This window comes from Narcine bancroftii, chromosome 5 (genome assembly GCF_036971445.1).
Source record: "Narcine bancroftii isolate sNarBan1 chromosome 5, sNarBan1.hap1, whole genome shotgun sequence".
Taxonomy (NCBI): Eukaryota; Metazoa; Chordata; class Chondrichthyes; order Torpediniformes; family Narcinidae; genus Narcine; species Narcine bancroftii.
This window is the reverse complement of record NC_091473.1, coordinates 60,913,848-60,936,191: the sequence shown is the minus strand read 5'-3', so window position 1 is coordinate 60,936,191 and position 22,344 is coordinate 60,913,848. Positions and strand designations below refer to the sequence as shown.

At 43.9% G+C, this 22,344-nt stretch overlaps 1 protein-coding gene and 1 long non-coding RNA gene across 5 annotated transcripts in view; one reads left to right on the top strand and one right to left on the bottom strand.

The window, feature by feature from the left end:
- LOC138763430 (uncharacterized) overlaps positions 1-15,750 on the top strand; it is a 27,267-nt gene extending 11,517 nt beyond the window's left edge. The window contains exons 2-4 of one of the 4 annotated variants that reach the window (XR_011357554.1): positions 5,222-5,328; positions 10,480-10,647; positions 15,515-15,750. This is a non-coding gene — a long non-coding RNA (uncharacterized lncRNA). Of the gene's footprint in view, positions 1-584; positions 646-5,221; positions 5,329-9,542; positions 9,781-10,479; positions 11,189-15,514 lie in introns of those variants that run through there. The other 3 variants (XR_011357555.1, XR_011357556.1, XR_011357557.1) reach the window with 3 other exon arrangements.
- LOC138763428 (probable voltage-dependent R-type calcium channel subunit alpha-1E) lies at positions 4,517-22,148 on the bottom strand. Its single transcript, XM_069937543.1, has 2 exons — positions 19,991-22,148; positions 4,517-5,323 (listed from the first exon to the last, which is right to left on the bottom strand). The coding sequence occupies exon 1, from the start codon at positions 22,146-22,148 to the stop codon at positions 21,813-21,815; it is 336 nt and encodes a 111-aa protein (XP_069793644.1). The 3' UTR covers positions 4,517-5,323; positions 19,991-21,812.
- Between the last annotated feature and the right edge of the window lie 196 nt (positions 22,149-22,344).

Below are 22,344 nucleotides of genomic sequence, written 5' to 3'. Positions count from 1 at the left end.
CACTGCACACTGTCCCCTCTTCCAGATCGAGAATGTATATTGTGAACAGTTGCAGGCCCAGCACAGACCCTGTAGCAAATCACTCACCACAGATTGCCAACCAGAAAACCATCTCTGTATCCTAAATCTCTGCTTTCTATTGGTTAACCAATTTTCTATCCATGCTAATACATCACCTCTCACTCTATATATCCTTATCTTATGGATAACCTTTTATGTGGCATCTTATTGAATGCCTTCTGGAAATCAAAGTAAATAATGTCCACCTGTTCCCCTCTATCAGCTATACTCGATAGATCCTCAAAGAATCCCAGTAAGTTTGTCAAACAAGATCTGCCTCTGCTGCATCTCCCTGATGGTTCCAATTTGTGACAGGTGGCTCCCTATTTCTTCTTTAATGATGGCTTCAAGCATTTTCATAACTACAAATGTTAAACTAACCAGCCTTTTTCCTATATCCATTTTGTTTTAAACAGTGCTGTGACATTCGCTGCCTTCCAATCTGCAAGGACCTGCCCAGACTCCAGAGAATTTAGGCAAATTAACACCAGAGCGTGAATTATAACTTCTGCCATTTCTTTCAGTACCCTGGGAAGCATTCCATCAGGACCAGGGGACTTACCTATCTATTGGCCCACAAATTTGGTCAGTACCCCTTCTTTATTGATCACTATTATATCCGGGTCCTCACTTCCCATCATATTCATACCCTCTGTCTTCACATGGTAAACATCCTCCACCATCACAAAAGAGTAAATTAAAGCTTCTGCCATTTTCACATTGCCTATTACCAATCCCCTTTCTCATCTTCCAAGACACCAACATTCACTTTAGCAACCTTTTTCCACTTTATATAATTCTTCTTTCTTTCTTTGGCTTGGCTTCGCGGACGAAGATTTATGGAGGGGTATGTCCACGTCTGCTGCAGGCTCGTTGGTGACTGACAAGTCCGATGCGGGACAGGCAGGCACGGTTGCAGCGGTTGCAAGGGAAAATTGGTTGGTTGGGGTTGGGTTTTTCCTCCTTTGTCTTTTGTCAGTGAGGTGGGCTCTGCGGTCTTCTTCAAAGGAGGTTGCTGCCCGCCGAACTGTGAGGCGCCAAGATGCACGGTTGGAGGCGAGATCCGCCCACTGGCGGGGGTAGATGTAAAAACATTTATTGCCTATTTTTATATTTTGTGCTAATCTTTTTCATAATCCACCTTCCCTTTTTTAATTGTTTACTTTGTGGTTCTTTGTTTCTTTTTAAAGTTTTCCTAATTGTCTACCTTTTCACTACTCTAGGCAACTTTGTATGCACTTTGTAGTTTGATGCTTTCCTTATTTCTCCAACTGAAGCTGACCTACCCTTACTGTCCTTGCTTTTAACTAGATAAATGCACTGCATAACATCCACGATACATTCTATTAAATTTGGCATTATGCAATTTGAACGTTGTGTGAACACCATATTTAGCAAAACTATATAAGATACTGTAGTATACCTGTAAATGTTTTATATCTAAGTAGAGATCAGTGTGGGGACCGACATGGAGTTGTGGGGAGAGAGCAGGGCAGTGGGATTAGTTGGGACTGATACGGGGCAGTGGGATTAGTTGGAACTGATACGGGGCTGTGGGGAGAGAACAGGGCAATGGAATAAGTGTGGGGACTGACACCAGGCTGTAGGGAGAATGCGGGGCAGTGGGATTAGTTGGCACTGAAACTGCTGTGGGGAGGGAGCAGGGCAATGGGATAAGTGTGGGGACTGACACCAGGCTGTGGGGAGAATGCGGGGCAGTGGGATTAGTTGGCACTGAAATAGGGCTGTGGGGAGGGAGCAGGGCGGTCAGATCAGTTTGGGTATACAGAATACAATTTCCTATAGCTAGTGTTTGCTTTCCCTAAGTTGCTGCGGACTGGCTCGCGGTAACTGAATAATTATGGAACCACAGACATATATGCAGTCGAACATTACCTGAATGGACATTAAGCATCACATAACTGTAATTTTGTTGAGCACCATGAAAAATCTCCTGGAAAGTATTCCACCATTCCTCAACTGAACGACCATATAGTCTGGGTTCCCAGTCTACACTGGCCAACTCCTCCCTCATCCCCTTGTAAATTGCTTCAGCAAGTGAGTTGTGGTGTGAAGCCTCTTGTCTTACATACATAAAGGCACCATGACTTAGTTGAGAACAATACGGGAAAACAGACCTCACAAAAGACTGAGATCCCCAGTAAACCTGACAACACACAGTCCAGCAATGAAGGTACAGAGTAAAATTCTGGAAAAATGTGAACCACAGGGCCACAGAGCACAAATACAGGTCCTTCAACTCATCTGTTAGCCAGCTGTACGCACCCCATTTGGTCTGCAATTTGCTATCCTGGTGATTCAGGAGCTCATATGCTTCTAAGAGAGTCGAGCTTCTCTGTGTCACATACGCCCCTGAGCTACACCTCTAGAAACCACACATCCCTGAACCACTCTGTCACACTCCCTCTGAAAAACACCGTGACTGAACCACATCCTCTCTGAGCGATGCCCCCCTCAGAGCCTTGCAAAACCATGCGCCGAACTCCTCCCCACCTCACCCACTCCCTGCCACATCCCCTCCCCCCGCACTCAACTCTTTGCTACACCTCTCCGAGCCCCAACCCCTCCCCGCTGCCCCCAAGCATGCATCACACCCAATTTGCGTCACACCTAGGAATAATGGTCAGTTACTTAAGAGTGTGGATGAACAGAGGAACCTTGGAGTTCAAATCCATACATCCCTCAAGGTCACTGCACAGGTAGATAGGATAGTTCAGAAGGCCTATAGGATGTTTGGATTCATTTATAGGGAGATTGAATTCAGGAGTAGAGAGGTCATGTTGGAATTCTACAAATCTCTGGTGAAACCACACTTAGAGTATTGTTACGAGCCTTCTCTAATTTTACCAATTTATCTCCCAAATACATCTCCAAATATTCCATCACAGTATTGTGTTCAGTTCTGGTCACCCTATTTATAGGAAGGATATGGAAGATATGGAGAGGGTGCAGAGGAGATTTACCAAAATGTTGCCTGGATTGAGAAACAAGTCTTATGAAGCAAGGTTAGGAGAGCTGGGACTTTACACTTTGGAATGTAGAAAGGATGAGAAGAGACTTGATTGAGGTCTACAAGATTGTACAGGCATAGATAGAGTGGACAGTCAGCACTGGTTTCCTACAGCAGGAATAGCAAACACCAAAGGACATATGTACAAAGTGAAGGGAGGGAAGTTTAGGGGAGATGTCAGGGGTAAGTTTATTACACAGAGAGTGAAGGGAGCCTGAAATGCTTTGCCAGGGATGGTGCTGGAAGCTGAAACATTGGGGGTATTTAAGACACTCTTGGACAGACATATGCATGAAAGAAAAATAGAGGGTTATGGGTAGGGAGGGTTAGGTACTTTTAAAAAAAAAGGAATATATGGGTCAGCATTTCATTGAGGGCCAAAGGGTCTGTATTGTGGTGTATTGTTCTAGTACATTTAAAAGACTCTTAGAAGGGTACATGGATGTAAGAAACATGAAGGGTGATGGGCTGAGGGATGGAAGGATTAGATTGATATTGAGTAGGTTTGTATAAGTAGGTATATCAATGTGGGCTGAAAGGCTTATATTGCATGTTCTGTTCCCCCCCCCCCCACCCCCCCAGACTGTTTGTCCCTTTCCCCAGGCAACCCCTACAAAGCCATCTCCCAGCAACTCCCCAGCTCTCTGATCTCCCTGTGTATTATGTCTTCTTTCCACTGAAGGTGAGGAGGGTCATCCACTAGCCTCTTCACTGACACCAGCAGGTGAAAGACCAAAACCTCGCTCTCCTGTGGTCTGGAAATCATCATTAAACTTCATCCCAGTTCCCAACTCCTTCAATTTGCATTTCTAGAAAGGTCTTATAAATCCTGGGTTATCCCAATTACTGCCATTGAACCAAAACCTATTAGAAGGAGCAAAGAGCAAAAAAAATGCATAATTTCTGGAGATCTGAGATTTTGTAGAACATGTGGGAAGCATTCTGTTGACCAAACAATGGAGAGAAAGAGAGAATTAAGGTTTCAGTCGACAGCCATCTGCCAACTCACAGACCCATCCAATCACAATCATTCCATTTGTTCTCTCTACCCCTCTTTACTTACAATGTCAAACTTGTTTCAATTCCTGATGAAGGGCACAGGTCCAAAATGTCGACTGCCTTTTACTTCCTCTGGATGTTGTGTGACCTGCTGAGTTTCTCCAGCACTTTTATGTACTGCATCAGACCCCATCATCTGCAGATTTTCTTGTTTACCTCTCTTTTGCTCATTGCTTCAGCCTATGAAGGCAAGAATATCAAATATCTTCTTCACCATTCTCTTGTTTTTTTTGCCACCACTTTCAGTGAACTGCAGATTTACACTCCAAGGTACTAAGTCAATGCCAAACTCAGAGATAATCCCGTCATTGACAGGAGGGCAGATGATATCAATATAGTTGACTCAAGCAGCAAATTACAAGCAGGCTGCAATATTATTCACAAAGAACAGTGTCCAATAGGTACACAAGTTAAAACCATACAGATACAGCAATACATTACAAGCACGTTTGAGAAAAATCCCACAAATTGGCAAGTTTTACCATTCATGTACGATAACAACTGAGCCAATTATCCAGAACAATTATGTCACCATGCAAAGGAAAGGCAAGAGGCCAACACCGCAGTACATTAGAAACAGACATACAGGGTGGAGATAAGGCCCACTGTAGCAGTCAATTATCACAATCCACGCAGATAAGTGATATTAACACTCTCAACTTTTATGCCAACATATCACAGCAGAAACAGAACCCAATAATGTCACTGATTACTGTACTGCAAAGCAAACACATAAATGGATCATTTGCACAGATATATAGCTCAATATATATGTATGCAGAAGTATTTAAAAGAGCCTGCAGAATTCTCGAAAAAGGTCTTGTGGAAAGATGAGACCAAGATTAACCTGTATCAGAAAAAGCAGAGTGTGGAGGCATAACGAACTCATCAAGATCTAAAGCATACCACCTTTGCCATGGTTTGCATCTTGCAGTTTAGCCTCTGTATTTCTGTTCATGAAGTTTTCTGTTGACAATAGTCAATGACATCTGTCTCGTGAAGAATGTTTCTGACCTGTTGGACATACATTAGGGGTTTTTCTTCATTATGATGAGAATCTTCTGTCACCAGCAGCGGAGGCCTTCCTTGGAATTCCAGTCCCTTGGTGATTACTGAGCTCACCAGTATGCTCTTTCTTCGCAATGAGATTCCAAACAGTTGATTTTGGTAATCCTAAGGTATGGGCAATATTTTTTTACTGTTTTATTCTTGTTTTCGAGCCTCATAATGGCTTCTTTGACTTTCATTGACACAACTTTTGTCCTCATGTTGAAAAATGTCAACTACACATTCCAAAGGTGAACAAATGTACTGGAGCAAACCTAGCTCTTTTATACCTGTACCAATGAAGCAATTCAATATACACCTGTGAAGCTATATGTCCCAAACATTATGGTGCCCTAAAATGAGGGGATGATGTATAAAAAGTGCTGTAATTTCTACATGGCCAGAACAAAATGTATACAAATAACCTTGAATAAAATCTAGAGTGTGCACTTTAATTACATATGAACTGTTTGATTACAAGTTTAAAACTGGAGCAGAGGGGCAAATAAAGGTTAAAGAAAAAGCATATTTGATCCAAACAATATGGAGAGCTGTGAGTGTGCATGCATATGTATCAACACACAAATAAACACACACACACACACAAAGTGTGTGCATATAAATATATATATATATATAGCACAAATCCAAAGCAAAGCCCATTTTGTTATCAGATTGCAAGTACTGTACATTTGGTAGAAATAAGCCTTTAGATAATAAAATACTCCTTGCTATTGCATATAATAAAATGTGCATGCATTCACACCTCCACTGGGCATGAACTGAGTGCCAATGTAGCAACATTACCTTTCACAGAAGCAGGTCACCCTTAATGCTTTATAAACCATAAAATACTTCTGAAGTGGAATATCTGTTGCCATGGGGGAAACAGAGCAACCCACTGAGTTCATCAAAAGTCCACAACACAGCAAGATGAGGAATGGTAGCATCTGAGTTTGTATTATTCACAGAGAGCCCAGCAATGATGGATGTTTCTCATCCATTTGGGAGGCATAGGTTTAAGATGGAGGCTGGAAGAACACTGCACCCACGGGTTCCTTTGAAGTACCAGCCTTGATCATTACACTCATCTTTCTAAGGTGGGACAACATTTTCTGACAGAAATGGAGCCATAGCTGGGAAAGCCAGCAGCACATTATTGCTGTGGGCACAGCAACAGACAAGAGTCACATGGCATAGAAATGGCTCTTTGGCTCAACACATCCATGCTGTCCTTCATCTCCACACCCCATTTGCCTGCTTTTGCTCTATATCCTTCTATTCTTCATGTCCTAAATGTTTCTTAAATATAGTCATTGCAACTGATTCCACCACCTCCTCTAGGAGTGATTTCCAGCAATCACTCCCTCAGATTTCCTTTGATACTCCTTCCTCTCTTCTTTAACCCATGCCTTCTTGTTTTTGATATCCTGGCCATGGGATGAAGATCTCACACTCTCATAATTTCATAGACTTCTATCTGGTCACTCCTCAGCCTCTTTCATTCAAAACTATTCAATCTTGTTCCAAAACTGAGGACCTCCAATCCAGTTTCCTCTGCACCTTCTCCAGCACAATCACACCCTCCCAACAGTGTGGTGATCAGACCTGCACACAATACTTAAGTAAGGCTTAACTAGTGTTTTGCAAAGTTGCAGCATAATGTCCCAACTCTTGTAATCTATGGAAGATCTATGCATGATGAAGGCAAAAATCATACCCACTTTCACCACCTTCAGGGGACAGTGCACTTTGACCCTGCAATATCTCTGTTCATCATTACTTAGTGTCCTATCATTTACTTTGAATATCTCACCCAATTTAACTTCCCAAAATGCATCAACCCCCATATATCAGGATTAAATTTAATCTGCCATCATTCTACCCAACTTTACAGCTAATCTGTATTCTGTTGCACCATAGATAAACTGCCGAGCCATCACAAAACCACCGATTTTTGTGGCATCTGCAAACTGTTAATCATACCACTTATATTCACATACAAGAAGTTTATAGACATCACAAAGAGTAAAGGTCCCAACAACAATTCCTGTGGTACACCACTGGTCATTGGCCGAATCTGAAAAGCATCCCTCCACCACCACCCTTTGCTTCCTCTCAGTAAGTCAATATTGGTTCCAATTCGTCATCTCGTCTTACTCCCATGTACCTTAATCTTCTGAACCAGCTGATTATGTGGGACCTTGTCAAATGCCTGATTAAAGTCCACATGAACTACTGCCCAAACTCCATCACTTAAGTGGGACACAGTTTCTCCCAATGCAAATCCATGCTGAATCAATCCCAATCACTCCAGATGTACATAACCCAGTTTGTTTGAACGTTTCCCTATTCACCTGATCAATAGGTTAGCCCTGCTGCCCTTTTTAAACAAAGGAACAACATTGTCTTCTAGTGCCTCACTTGTCAAAACCACACAGTCTCCTTCCTTGCTTCCCATACCAATCTGTCCCTGGAATATTCATCAACTCTGTGCAACAGGACAGAGTCAAATTCAAGCTTTATTATCATCTGACTGATCAGTCAAAATAGTGGTTCTCAGACCATGATACACACATACACACACAAAGCACAGCACATAATACAGTAAATCATACACATAGATATAATTTTAAATAAATATGAAATATTTTGGAATGATTTACTTGGTTACAGTATATAGTTAATCAATCTCATAGCATGTTGGAAGCTATTTCCCAGCCTGGCAGCCATAATTTTGATGCTCCTGTACCTCCATCTTGATCGCAGTGAAATGCACAAAAGTGTTGGGGCAACTCAGCAGGTCATGCAGCTTCTATGGGAAGCAAAGGGTAAACAATGTTTCGGATCTGAAAGGTTGGTTACCCTTTACTTTTTATAGATGCTGCACAAGTTTCTCCAGCACTTGTGTACTGCACTACTGTGATATTACATATTCTATCACCAATGTGTATATGTACAGATGGTAGTATAGGATGACTGTGATTGGCTTAGAGTGTAGCCACACCTACTGGCAGGACTTAAAGGATTGCTCCGAGCCAGACCAGGTCATTCTGGACTGGTCAACCTACTTGTGATATGCTCCAGTCTTTTAGTTAATAAAAGCCTCAGTTTGGATCAACAAGTCTTTGATTCTTTCGACACGCATCACAACTACAATCACAGCATCTGCAGACTTTCCTGTTTAATTTCTTGATGGTAGTGGGTCAAAGGTACTCCGTGGTGGATGAAAAGGATCCTCAAGAATTCTTTGAGCCTTATTTAAGCAACACTCTCAGTAAATATCAACTATAGAGGACAGGGAGATACCAGTGATCATGGCTGTTTTGAAGATCCTCTGTATTGATTTCCAGTCCCAAACTTTGCAGCTACCACACCACACAATGATGTAGCCAAACAGGACCCTCTCAACTGTGCTCCTGTAAAATGTTGTCAAGATAGGGGCCGGCAGCCTTGCCCTCCTTAGAATGTGCAGGCATACAACCGGATTATTTCCAAGAACGCAAGGACATTTCTGTTCTTCACACGCAGGATGTGATGTACAAGGCAAAGCTGGCAATCGTGGCCCAATCCCAGAACCACAAGAGATCACTTTCCTGCTGAATGGGTGCACAGATTGGGGAAGAGGATATTTTTTAAATTACACCACAGTAACAGGTCCTACCAGCCCATAAGCCTGCGGCACCTAAATACACTCATGTGACCAATTAACCTGTTAACCCCCATAAGTCTTTGGAACTAGTCACGGGGATAATGTACAAACTTCTTACCGACAACAGGAGATTTGAACCCAGGTTTCCGGTTTCCGTAATAGCATTGCACTAACTGCTACGCTAACCATGCCATGACATTATTTCCAAACACATGACACAGACAGGGGCAAATACTGCTTAACAGGATACATTTGGCATCCACAAATTAGATCAAAGCACAATGGCCATTACACCCTCTCCAGCCTGACAACATCTTTCCTGCAGCATGGTGACAAAAACTGAACACAATATTCCAAATGGGGCTTCATCAACAACTTACACAATTGCAACATGACCTCCCAACTTTGATACCCAATACTCTGACTGATGAAGGCCAATGTGCCAAAAGCATTTTTGACCACTCTAACTATCCACTTTCAATGTACCTGTATTCCAAGATACTGAAAGTGACGCCACTTTCAATGTACCATGTACCTGTATTCCAAGATCCCTCTGCTCTACAACACTGCCCAGATTCCAGCCATTCATTGTGCAGGTCTTTCCCACATTGGACCTCCCAAAATGCAACATATTTCTCTGTATTAAATTCCAGTAACTCTCCTTCCACCACTCTCTCCACCTGTGTGTTCCAGGGAGTCACCGTTGCCTTGATCAGAAAGGATAATAGAAGATTGGATAAGGATTTCAGGAGGAAATGAGGAAGCAGGCATCTTGGTGATTGAGTTGGAGTTGATGCCAGGACACTGACTCAGGACACAAAAATGCTGGAGAAACTTAACAGGTCACGCAGCATTCATGGGAATATAAAGGGATTCAATGAGGTCGCAAAGGGAGCACTGGATACAGTCAATGATCCCAACAGATTCACAGGTGAATTGTTGATGTGTGTTGATGTGGCCTCTTGTACACTGGGGAGACTGGACACAAACTGGGAGATCGCTTTGATGAGGACCTTTGTTCTGTCCGCTGCACCACTCGGTAGCCAACCATTTCAATTCCACATCCTATTGCCACACCGACAGGTCTAACCATGCACTGCTAGGGTGAGGCCACAACTAGATGGCATCAATAATGAATTCTCCAATATTCATTAACTGCCCCACCCCTCCCCCAGTTTTTTTCTTTCACCGTCTCCCTTCCTCCAGCTCCAGAAGGGGATGCCCCTTCCTTTCTTTATCCTTTTAGAGACTTATCTTTCTTAATCTCTGCCCTCTCCCCATCACCTCAGATTCTTTCTCCTCAACCATTCCTCCTGTTTCTAGTTCTTATCTGGTAGCCTCTGCTCCTCCTTGGCCCCTCTCCCTTCCTCCCCCAACCTGCCTGATTATCAGCACTTGTTAAGAAGGTCCAGACCTGAAACATTGGTGACATTTTACTTTCCATGTGTGACCTGATGAGTTTCTCCAGCACTTATATGTACTGCATTAGATCCCAGCACCTGGAGATTTTCTTATTTGCCTCTGTAGACAGGTGGAGTATGAAGCTGCTGTGAGGTGGCCCAAGTTTCCTGCTGTCTGCTATATCATGCAGTTCTCTGCAAAGTAAAATGCTTCTATGTCCTCTCCCCAGGCCAGCATCTCCCAAATCGCAGTTTCTTTCAGTCAGCTCCATTGGAAGGTCACCTCACTCACACACTGACACTGGATTTCCAGTGCTTCTCCAAGCTCCGTCACAGGAGGACATGACAAGGCCAAAAGAGGAAAAGAGTCAAGGATGACTCAAATTTGCCTTGAAGAGGTACGATATCCCCACTGGCACCGAGGACATCCACAAAAGAATTTAACATTTCACAGGAAGAGCACCATCCGTGAAACCACCTGGCGTTAAATTCCATCTGCCATTCCTTGGCCCACTTCCCGTGGTAATCTCAGATAACCTTTTGGACTGTCCACTAATGTTTGGTGTCATCCACAAAGTTACTGACATCGCCACCAAGCGAGGCAACATTTAATCTCTCACAACCCCAGTAAGTAGCAAAGTCACCACAGTAGCATCAAAAACCACAACTCAAGCACCAATAGCAATGAGCTCCATGAGTAACAGAACCCCCATGATGCAAATTGCATCTCAGGTTGCCTCATTGCTCATGGAATCTTCTCATACAAGAGGGTAAATTTTATTTGTGAGGGTTCTTGATAAAATGTTACTGTTATTTCAGCAAAGCTTTCCAAGAGACCTCCTCATCAAAAATCTCTACTGGTTGGTGTGTTACCATATCAACATGGACCTTGGTATTGGCATGACACTAAGGGGTTCAACAAATAAAGTAATTGGCATCACATCAGTGACTCAACAATGATAGTTACTGGTATAACAGTAAGCAGCAAAACACTAAAATTACATAATACCATGGGAATTACCTACTAAAATTATAACCATAATACTGCAATCCCCAAATAATTGTGTACCCCGCTGAAGGCCTTGACAAAGCAAGTCATTGTAATGATAATAAGAGCTTTGAACACCAAGTTACTGCTTTAGCTCAGCTCAAACATTGGTGCAATAGTGGACAGTGATAAAGGTTAAAAGGGTCGAGATGAACTGGGGAAGTGGGTCAAGGAATGGCAGATGGAATTTAACTCAGACAAGTGCAAGCTGCTGTACTTTGGGAGGTTAAACTAGTGCAGGAATTACACATTGTACTGTAGGGCCCTGGGGAGTGTTGTGGAACAAAGAGACTTGGGCTATACAGGTACATAGTTCCATGAAAGATAATGAGGTGAAGTCATTTAGTATGCTTGCTTTCATTGATAAGGGCACTGAATCCTGTGTACAAGATGTTAGTAAGCCGCACTTGGAGTATCATCTGCGGTTCTGATAACCCGGCTATAGATAAAGTATCATCAACTTGGAGAAGATTCATGAGAATGTTGTTTGGACTGGTGGGCTTGAATTATAAGGAGAGGCTGGATAGGCTGGGAGTTTTCTCCCTGGAGTATAGGCGGCTGAGGGAGGATCTAAGCAAGGTTTATAAAATTGTGGACTTAAGGTAAAAAAATTTTTCCCCGGGTAGGAGAATCTGAAAGGAGAGGACATCAATTTAGTGTGAGAGGGGAGAGATTTAAAAGGAACGTGAGGGACACCTTCTTCACAAAGGGTGGTTGATGTAAGGAACAAGCAGCTAGAGGAAGTGGACAGGTACATGGATGGGAAAGGTTTTGAGGTTTTGAGGCAGGAAAATAGGACCAACCTATTCAGCAGAGACAAGATGGGCTGAAGAGCCTGTTTCTGTGCTGAAGAACTGCATAATTCTATGAAGTTTCTTCCAGAACAGCAGCAATATCAACTGGTAAAAATCCTGAAATATTAGCGATACCTTTGCAATAACAATGACTTCAAATAGCAAATTTATTGTCATTACAAGATAGTAATGTGTTGACCCAATATCTCAGCTCCTCTGTTTCATGGGTAGGAGGGATGAGTTGAGGGCGTGCATCAGTGCATGAGATTCTACTATCATTGTAATCACAGAAAGTGGCTTGGAGAAGGACTGACAACTCCAAGGTCCTAGGTCTGGAAGGTTCAGGGCATGTGCTCTGAAGGAGGAGAGTGGAAAAGATTAAGGTGAACAGTATAGCAGTATTCAGATATACTGGAGGAATATGGAGTGAAGCTTTGTGGCAAGAATTTAGGAATAAGAAAGAGGAGGCCACTTTGCTTCGGTTACACTGGAGGTTCAACAGAAAATATGTAAGCAAGGTATGAAAAATAGATTGCAGTTGGAGTGAATTTTAACTTTCGCAATTCCAAAAGGGACTGCCTGAAGGCCAAAGTGGTTGAGATGGGGTGGAATTTGTAAAAATGCATCCGAGGGTTGTCTGAAGCCATTTGTATTGAGCCCCATTAGGGAGAGGGCTATAGAGTCATACAACTAGGAGCAGACCCTTCAGCCAGCCTTATGGATGCTGACCAAGTTGGCATTCTGGGCCAGTTCTATTTGCCTGAATTTGGCCCATTTGCTTCTCAACTTTTTGTGCCCATACATCTGTCCAAATGTCTTACATGTTGGAATTATATCCACTTCTATAGGTTTCTCTGGCAGCTCATTCCAGACAGAGACCACCACTGTGTGAAAAAGGTGTCATTTAGGCCCATCTTAAATTGTGACCATGGACAAGGACTCCCTTTTGCTTCTCATTCTCTTAATGATAGGGCGCTGAGCTCGAGGCACCTCTCTGTGTTTTATTACATTTTATGCATTAAAATGTAATAAAGCAGATGGACTGGATCCAAAAGACAATAAAGCATTTGGTGTGTTTGCTTTCATTGAGTACAAGAGTTGGGACATCACGTTGCAACTGAATAAAACATTAGTAATCTTGCATTCAATTCATGGTGTACAATTCTGGTCATCACACCTCAGCAAGAATGTGGTAGCAATAGAGAGTGTGTGGAAGAGATGCACCGGGAAGTTGTCTGGAGTATGTAGCTTTAATCAAAAGAAGAGATTAGACACACTAGGTTTATTCTCACTGGAACATAAGAGCCTGAGGGGTGACCTTAGAAAGATTTATACAATTATAAGAGGCCTAGATAACACATGTGGTCAGTCTTCTTCAAAGGACAGGGGAGTCCAGAACAAGCAGGCATAGATTTAAGCTAAGAGGTGAGAAATGAAAGGATATGTGACGGGTAAATTGTTCCACACTTGGTGGTGTGGATGTGAAATGAACTGCCAGAGAAGTGGTGGAGGGAGAGACAATCCAATGTTTAGAAGGTGTCTGGGCAGATGCTTGGATGGGAAGACTAGAGAGGGTTACCAAGCAAATGCAAATGGTATGAGAGTAGATATGGTTGGCCTGGAAGAGATGGCCAGGAGCTCGCATTTATGTTGTACAATTCCAGGATTCTTTGACAAGATTAAAGGCAGATTTGTAAAGAGATCAAAAAGGCAAATGGCATTCCTGCCTACCTCCATTTCTGCACTAAATGCTTCTCCTTTTGCTCTAATACCTTCCAATCATGGAGTGGGCCAAGGGGAGGTATTGGTAGATATGATCCAGCTGTGAGTCACAACAATTTAATGGTCCTAGTCCTGGCCAATGCTCGTCAGCATTCAATTGTTTCTGCTTTGTTGCAGAAATACTTAACGCCCTCTGAAACAGGTTTGAAGCTGCAATTGAATCTTGTCACATGATCCAACTTGTTCAGTTATCAATCATTAAAAAAAACAATTTCACTCTCTTAGGACTGGAGCTTGCAAATGATAAACATGTCGAGATAGAGAATAACAGCAGGAGGCCGCTATTATCTATGAAGGATAGAATGAGCCTGTAGAGAGAAGGATTCTCCATTCATCTGTGTGTCGCATGACCCGCAGGCATGAAGTTGGCTACACCGACTTCCTGGGTTATTTAATTTTAATTCAGAGTAACAGGCCCTTCTAGCCCATGAACGGCACTTCCCAAATACACCCATGTGACCAATTAACCAACCAACGTCTGTCCATCTTTGGAATGTGGGAGAATACAGGAGCACCTGGAAGAAACCCACAGAGAAACAGGAGAACGTACAAACTCCATACAGACAGGGGGATTCAAACCCAGGCCACTGGTGCTGAGTGTGTTATGCTCATCGTGGATGGGAAAGATCAAACACTGTTCATGAGGATAGCTCGGCGCCAGAGACTTGGATCCAATCCTGGCCTCGGCTTCTCTCTGTGTGGAGTTTGCACATTCTCACCTGTGATTGCATGGATTTCCTCCAGTTTATTTCCGCACTCTGAACACACGTGGGCTAGTCAGTTAATAGGCAGATGCACATTATCCTGTGCTTGCTGATATGTGGTAGTATTTGGGGAAAGTTGTCAGGGAACATCGAATGTATCAACGCACAGTTGATGGTCAGGTTGAATGACCTGATTCCACCAGTTATTTCCCCATGAGTCAACGACGTCCCTGTCCTTTTGTTCCCAAAGATCTTTTCTAGTGGAGTGAAGATGCCATTAATTCTGCAGTGGTTGCACTTAAGCCAAGGATTTTGTTCACACTAAAGAGAGAGAAGCTGGAGGGGTTCAGTGGGTCAGTCAGTATCCATGGAGAGAAGTGGCCAGTCAATGTTTTGGGTCAGGACCATTTCTGGATACTGAAGTGGGAAGGGAAATATAGATAAAGATAGGGTGGAAAGAGAGGTGAAGGGAAAAAGATGTGATAAGGTATTGAACAGAAGGAGGTGGGAGAGGTGGATAAAGTGGGAGAGTGAGGTAGAAGCACAGGAGGGAGCCACGTTCCACAAAATTCCCTTCAGAGAGAGGGCAAAATCTTTGGAGCAGGCACCCCTGGAGAATTCACTGCGAGGGAGAGCAACACAGAGTGGAATCTTGAACCAACCAATAGAAGCAGAAGGGTCCCCAATCCTCCTCACTCTTTCTACACTTGGTACCTCCCTTTCTGACTCATTCTCTAGAAAGGGTCCCAACCTGAAATCTTGACTGTCCCATCTCCCTCCGCAGATGCTGCCTGACCCGCTGAGTCCTTCCAGCTTTTCTTCATCTGTCCAAGATTCTAGTGTCTGCCATCTTTGTGTTTCTCTCATGAACAGAGGCTTACTCCTCTCTCTTTCTCTATTCCCCTCTCCCTCACAATGGCTTCATGGCCATGGATAGGTTCACCCAGGAGAGCAGTGGCGAGGGACTCATCTCTCTTTGCATCTTGTCAACCAGAGGGACTTTCCTGGCACTGCAGAAGATTTGCTGATGTTGATCAGCATAAAAATGCAACACTCTGCTCTTCCAAAAGGATGAAGCCTCACCACAGAAGAGTTTGGCTGTACAGGCTTCATAAAAATTCAGTGCTGTGTTTTCACATTAAATATTCAGCCATGTGCCTGATGGAATATTAATCAGTTTATTAACATCCATACTCTGTGCAAAGGGCTAACATCCCACTGGGCTTCACTCTGCTTCAGAATTTGGACCACAGGAAAAATATAAAGCTCTATTCCCCAGTTGAGAAGCAACTGTGGGGTGGTCTTCCAGGAAGTGGGAACTGGTGATCACTGGGGAACGACTGCAGACCCATTGCCTGTTAAGGAGGCAATCCAATGGCCAATAATTTGCATTTGATTCATAGAATATTAATTATTCAAGGTAAAGCTGGAATCTGTTGCCCACTTGGTTTCTCGGAGCCTTGTGTTTTAGCAGAATTTGCTTTTACATCCATGGAGAACCACAAACCACAGGCACAGCAATCACACTCCATCCCACAATAAACAGTCAGCCTCTCATTTCACTAACCAGGACATCATCATGTCTGACAATGCTGCGATTCTATCAGCAGTGCTTATCTGCATGTCTCTCCCATATACAGGTATAACCCACTTCCAGGGATCTGTCAACCTCAGGTCTTCAATCCAATTCCAAAACGGAATTTATGGCTGCAAATCTGACTTTCCACCCAAAATCCACCAATCTCATGATTCAATTTTTGTCAGTAATTCAGCCCTGAATGTCTTCCTGTCATTCAAGATTCAAGGCACTCAGGTAGCAGGCAGGGGCATGGGCCACACCATATCAGCCACGAAGTAAACAGAAACATACACACGAATGCAGAAGTGCCTCCAATTGCAGTCAAATGTCAATTCCGTCACACATCCTTGCACCAACCAGGGATCGAGATGTGCAGTCAGTTCTTGACCTTGCACAAGGAGACTTCAAACTGAAACCCCAACTTCTTGCAAGAATGGACATGAAAGACCTTTCCTAAAATTCATCCCTCAATCCTCCGGACACACAGTCAGGAAGCACGGTCAACATGGTGGTTAGCACAACACTATTACAGCAGCAGTGTCTGGGTTCAAATTTCTGGCTGTCTGTAAGGAGTTTGTATGTTTTCCCAATAAACGTGTGGGTTTCCTTCGGGAGCTCCTGCTTCCTTCCAAAGATGTATCAGGTTGGGAGGTTAATTGGGTACAATTGGGCACCACGGGTTTCAATGGGCAGATTGGCTTCTACCGTGTTGTAAATAAGTAAATAAAGTTTGGGGCAGTGGAAAATTGGTGATTTAGCCAAAGGGCTCGAAGATTGAGTGAAGGAATGAGAATAGATTAAGATAGATCGAGAATTAGGAGATGAAATTTGAGTTTCTTGGGGCATCCCAAGGCAAGCTGTGCCCAATGAAGAAATTGTGGCTTCCAGTTTACACAAAGTATATGCCCACAAACAGGACCATGACATAGAACATATAATTTTGTTCAGAGTTGCTATTGGACAGAACACTTGAGGTGGCTTCCATTCCCATCCTTGAAATCTTGCTTTGGCCTTTACCTGATCATCATCTCCCCTTTCATGTCAGAAGTGGGACTTTTACTGATGACTGCTCAGTGTTCAGTTCTATGCCGCTTCTCACAGAATGCAATTGTGTGTGCTGATCTCTCAGCTTGGATGAGGAGGTGTCACAAGTACTGTAGTTATAGATGAACCACTAGTGTTGATATTACAGTAATGTTACTTGTACCAAAAGATATGAGACGAACAATTCAAAGGGCACATGTCCACTCCATTTTTTAAATTCAAAACAGAGGTCAGTACAGTATAATACAGGCCCATCAGCCACAACATTGTGCCAATATAAACTGACTCCACATCAATCCAGCCCTATCCTCCCTCTCTGCCCATAGCCCTCCATGGGCCAATCCAAGAGCTTTTTGAATGTCCCTATTGTACCAATCTTCACCACCATTCCTGGCAATGCATTCCAAGCACCTACCATTCCCGTGTAAAAAATCACCCCTCCACTCACCTTAAACAGATGTCCTCTGTTATTGGCCACTGTCACCCTGGGAAAAGGTGCTGGGTGTCCACCCTATCTATGCCCCTCCTACTCTTGAACACCTCAATATATCATCTGTCATCTTCTGTCATTTCAAAGAAAAAAGTCCTAGTTCACTCAACCTTACTCCATAACTTGTTCCCCAATCCAGGCAAAATCCTGGCATATCTCCTCTGCACCCTCTTTTAAGCTTCTACATCCTTCCTATAAAGAGGTAACTAGAACTGAACACAATTCTCCACATGATATAACCAGAGTTTTATGGAACTGCAACATTATCACATGGCTCTTAAACTCGATCCCCAGACTAATGAAGGCCAGCTCACCAGACACCCTCTTAAACACCTCATCAACCTTGAGGGATCTATGGATCTGGTCTCGAAGATCCCTCTGTACTTCCACTCTGCGAAGATTCCGGTCATTAATCATGTGGTCTGCCTTCAAGTTCGACCTTCCAAATTGCAACACTTCACACATATCTGGATTGAATTCCATCAGCCACTTCTGTCCCCGGCTCTGAATCCTGTTTTGAACAATCTTCTACACTATCCACAACAGCTCCAACTTCAATGTCATTTGTAAACTTATCTAACCACCCATCCATTTTCTCATCTGAGCCATTTATAACAATCAAAGAGCAGGGGTCCCAGAATAGATCCTTGCTTAACACCATTAATCACTGACCTTCAGGCAAAATCCACTCAGCCAAGGTTCCATGCCTTGTGACATTCTATCATGGAGGTCCTTGTCAAATGCCTTACACAAATCCATACCACCACCCTACCTTCATCATTTTATTTTGTCTCCTCCTTGAAATACTCAAGTAGGATTGTGAGGCACGACCTGCCCCTCACAAAGCAATGGTGACCATCCCTGAGAGGACTATGCTTCACCAAATACTCGCAAATCCTATCTCTGGATCTTCTCCAATAGTTTGGCCACCACTACGATGACCCACTGATCCTTAATTCTCAGGATTCTCTCTATCACCATTCTCCAATTGTCTACTACCTCTCCTATAGCCAGGGAGGATACAAAGATCATCATCAATGTCCTGGAAATCTCTTCGCTCGCTTCCCAAATACTGTAAACCTGGGGTATCCCCCATCCAGACTTAATATCAGAGGAATGTGGGTAGAAGTGCAGAACATTGTACAAAGATCAACACAATAAGTTAATTTCTTTAGAAGAAATAAAATTCTACATTCAAGATATTTTTCTGCCACCTTTTGCATAGACTCTAGCTCAAACGAAAGTTGAAAACCCAAATATCGTTTGGGTGGGGGGGGGTGAGGGTATTAGGAGAGGGTGCATTGAGGAGTTGTTGTTGTCAGATTCTTGAAAGGGGAGGAGATAAAAGTGGAATTTTGCAAAGAAAAAGCAAATGTTATTCGAACAATGCAATGCACAAATATGCTGGGGAAACACAGCAGGTCACTCAGCACCCATGGGAAGTAAAGGGTAACGAACATTGGCCATCCTTTACTTCCTATGGATGCTGCATGACCTGCTGAATTTCTCCAGCATGCTTGTGTATTGAACACAACCCCAGCATCAGCAGAATTTTGTGTTTAACTCAATGTAATTCAGACAATGACAATTGTTGAGGTCTGAATGAATTGCTGGATGGGTGAAGGTTTTGGATCAGGCAGGGTACTCACTCATTTCCCACCCTTTCCACTCATTCCCATATTTCCCATAACTTTTTCACAAAGGACAACAAACAAAACCAATGTCCAACACCAGACCTGAACCACATTCTTGGACTTCTGCCATCATTAACTCTTGAAATTGACAGTGAGCTGAAAACAACCTGAGACAACCAAATAAGTCTTCTGGATCCAAGAAAAGGTGCACAGTAGATTGTTAGTGGAGTGGGATGTGCTCAATGGATGGCCTATTATAATACCGTCACTCTTCAAGAAAAACCATAAGCTCTGAGAAGGGAGCAAAGGAGGGAGAAATTCAGAGGAAGTCTTCCAAACCTCACCAAAAGTGAGGCAGCACACTAACTGCAAGGCTATTATATAGCACCAGCAACCCAGGCTCAAATCCACCACAGTCTGTATACTCTCCCCATGAACTCCAATTTCCTCCCACCTTCCAGAGACTGATGGGCTTGTTAGGTTAATTGGTCACATGGGTGTATTTGAGCAGTGTGGGCTCGTGGGCCAGAAGGGTATGCTATCATTCTCCATCTCTCTGGTCAATGAAAGGAGAAGCAGAGTTAGTGCCAACTTGGGCAATGTCTACCTAGTTGCATCTCAACACACCAATGAACACTAGCAGACAGATCAAATGGTAACAATTACCTGATTTGAGGATTGAATCTCCATGAAAACAACAGCTCATTCCACTGGATGAAAACTCCCTGCAGTCTGTTAAAGAACATAACGTGAAGACACACGTCTCGCAGTAAATATACCGAAGTGCACAGCCATGGCTGTACCCAGATGTGGAGGCGAGAGGAACTCGTCTGGTGGAGAAACCCTTTCCACACCACTTCATGCTCATAAACTGCTCTGCTCCCATGAACGTTCTGTGTTCTCAAAGGTGCAGGGGTCTGAAGATATGAAATAAATCCTACACCTTTACAGGTCATAGATCCTGGGGATTTGAGGAGCCTATACTTGCTAGAGTTTAGGTGGGGGGAGTATGGATTTCAGTGAAACCTACTGAATACTGAAATGGGTGAATAAAGTGAATGTGGAGGAGGTTTTCAGTAGTGAAAGAGTACTAGACCAGAGGGCACAGTTTCAGAATAAAAGGATGTCCTTTTGAAATAAAGATGAGAAAAAATGTATCCATCCAGAGGTGGTGAACCTATGGAATTTTTTGCCACAGCTGGATGTGGAAGTCATAATTGGGTAGATTTAAAGTGAACTTTGACGGGTTCTGGATTAACAAGGGCGTCAAAGAAGAAGGCAGGAGATTGGCGTTGGGAGGAAAAATACGGCAGTCATGATTCAAATGGCAGAGAGACCTGATGTGCTGAATGGTCTAACTCTGCTCCTATGTCTTCTAGGTTAATGGGTGCTAACTGGGGGAAGATTCAATGGGTAATGAGAGAGTAGGGCAAAGAGTCTGAGTCTGGGGAATGCCCATAGAGGATGAGGAGTAGGGGGGGTCAGTGAGTGGGGAGTGTCAGTGGTCGGGTGAGTCAGTGATTTCAACCCTGGTAGGAAGATGCTTTGATATTCAAAGCCCTAACATAAAAGTCAGAAATTTCTTGTGAGACCAAGCTTGGGTGTGATTCTGGTTGCCTCTCTGCAGGAAGACTGTGGTTGTGCTGGAGAGAGTGCAGAGGAGACTAACCAGAGTGCTGCCTGTAATAGAGGGCTTTCAGGATGGGAAGAGACTAAACCGACTGGGTTTGCTTTCACTGAATGAAGGAGGATGAAAGCGGACCATATTAAATGATAAGAGGCTTATCGAGGGTAAAATATTCAACACCTTTTCTCAATGGTCAGGATGCTGACGTGTACAAAAAAATGAGAGAACGTAGAATAGTCCAGCACAGGAACAGACTGTTCGGACCCTCATGTCTCTGCCAAACATGAGGCACAGATCAAGCAACATCACTTCTATCTGCATGTGATCCATAACCCTCTATATTGGTGTGCCTATTTAGAAGCCTCTTAAGCACCATTATTATATCTGCTTCCACCACAGCCCTGGTAGCCTGTTCCAGGCACCTATAGGTCTACCCTCAGCCTACGACACTCCAGAGTACACAACCCAAGTTTGTCCAACCTCTGCCCATAGCCCTCACCCTCTGAAACAGGGAGTACTCCAGTAACCTCTTTTGCAACCTTTCCAAAGCCTCCTGTCCTTCTTGTACAGGGGCAATCACTGCCAGAGTAAATGGTGGAAACAGAGACAATAACTACATTTAAGGGACATTTGAAAGGAGCATTTGAATGGGTAGAGGGGGTTGAGGACAGATAGGATTGAGGACAGATAGGATTGAGGACAGATAGGATTGAGGACAGATAGGATTAATGTAGAGGGCAGCAAGGTTGGGCTGTTTGTTCTTTACAACTTGGCAAGGGTGGAGAGAGGTGGTGTGGAAGATCACAAAACAAAATGAATTTGAATTGGTGGATTGAGCTGGTGGGTGAGACACAAGTGAGACTATTGCTCGGGTGAGTTGCACCATGAAGGATATGGCCACTCGATGACCCTTCTGGCCGACTTCCTAACGATGTTGTCCTCTCCGAACAAGAAGAGCGATCGGTTGGCCGTCAGGCAGTTGTGTCGAACGGGGATGGGGTTGTAGAGAGCCATGGTGCGTGCCCGCTGTGCGCGGGTCTGTTTGAAACCAGCCGAGCCCTGCGCTGCTCCTGCCACCACTGCCGCTGCTGCCGCCACCACTGTCTCCCCGGTCACCGGTACCTGGTGCCGGCTCCTGCCCTGCTCCGAGCCGGCATCGGCAGACAAACTGCCCACTGCTTCCCCAAACCGAGCCATCCTGTGGAGAGAGAGGAGGGCGTCTGAGGGCTTGGGGGCACAGCACTGCAGCTCAAGGGGAGGAGGGAGAGAGGGGAAAGGGGTTTCACAGGGGAGAGAGGGGGCAGAGATATGGGAGGGATGAGAGGGTAAATGGAGGGAGAAGGAGAGGGGAAATAGGGGACAGTAAGGAAGCAGAGGAGAAGGATGCAGAGGA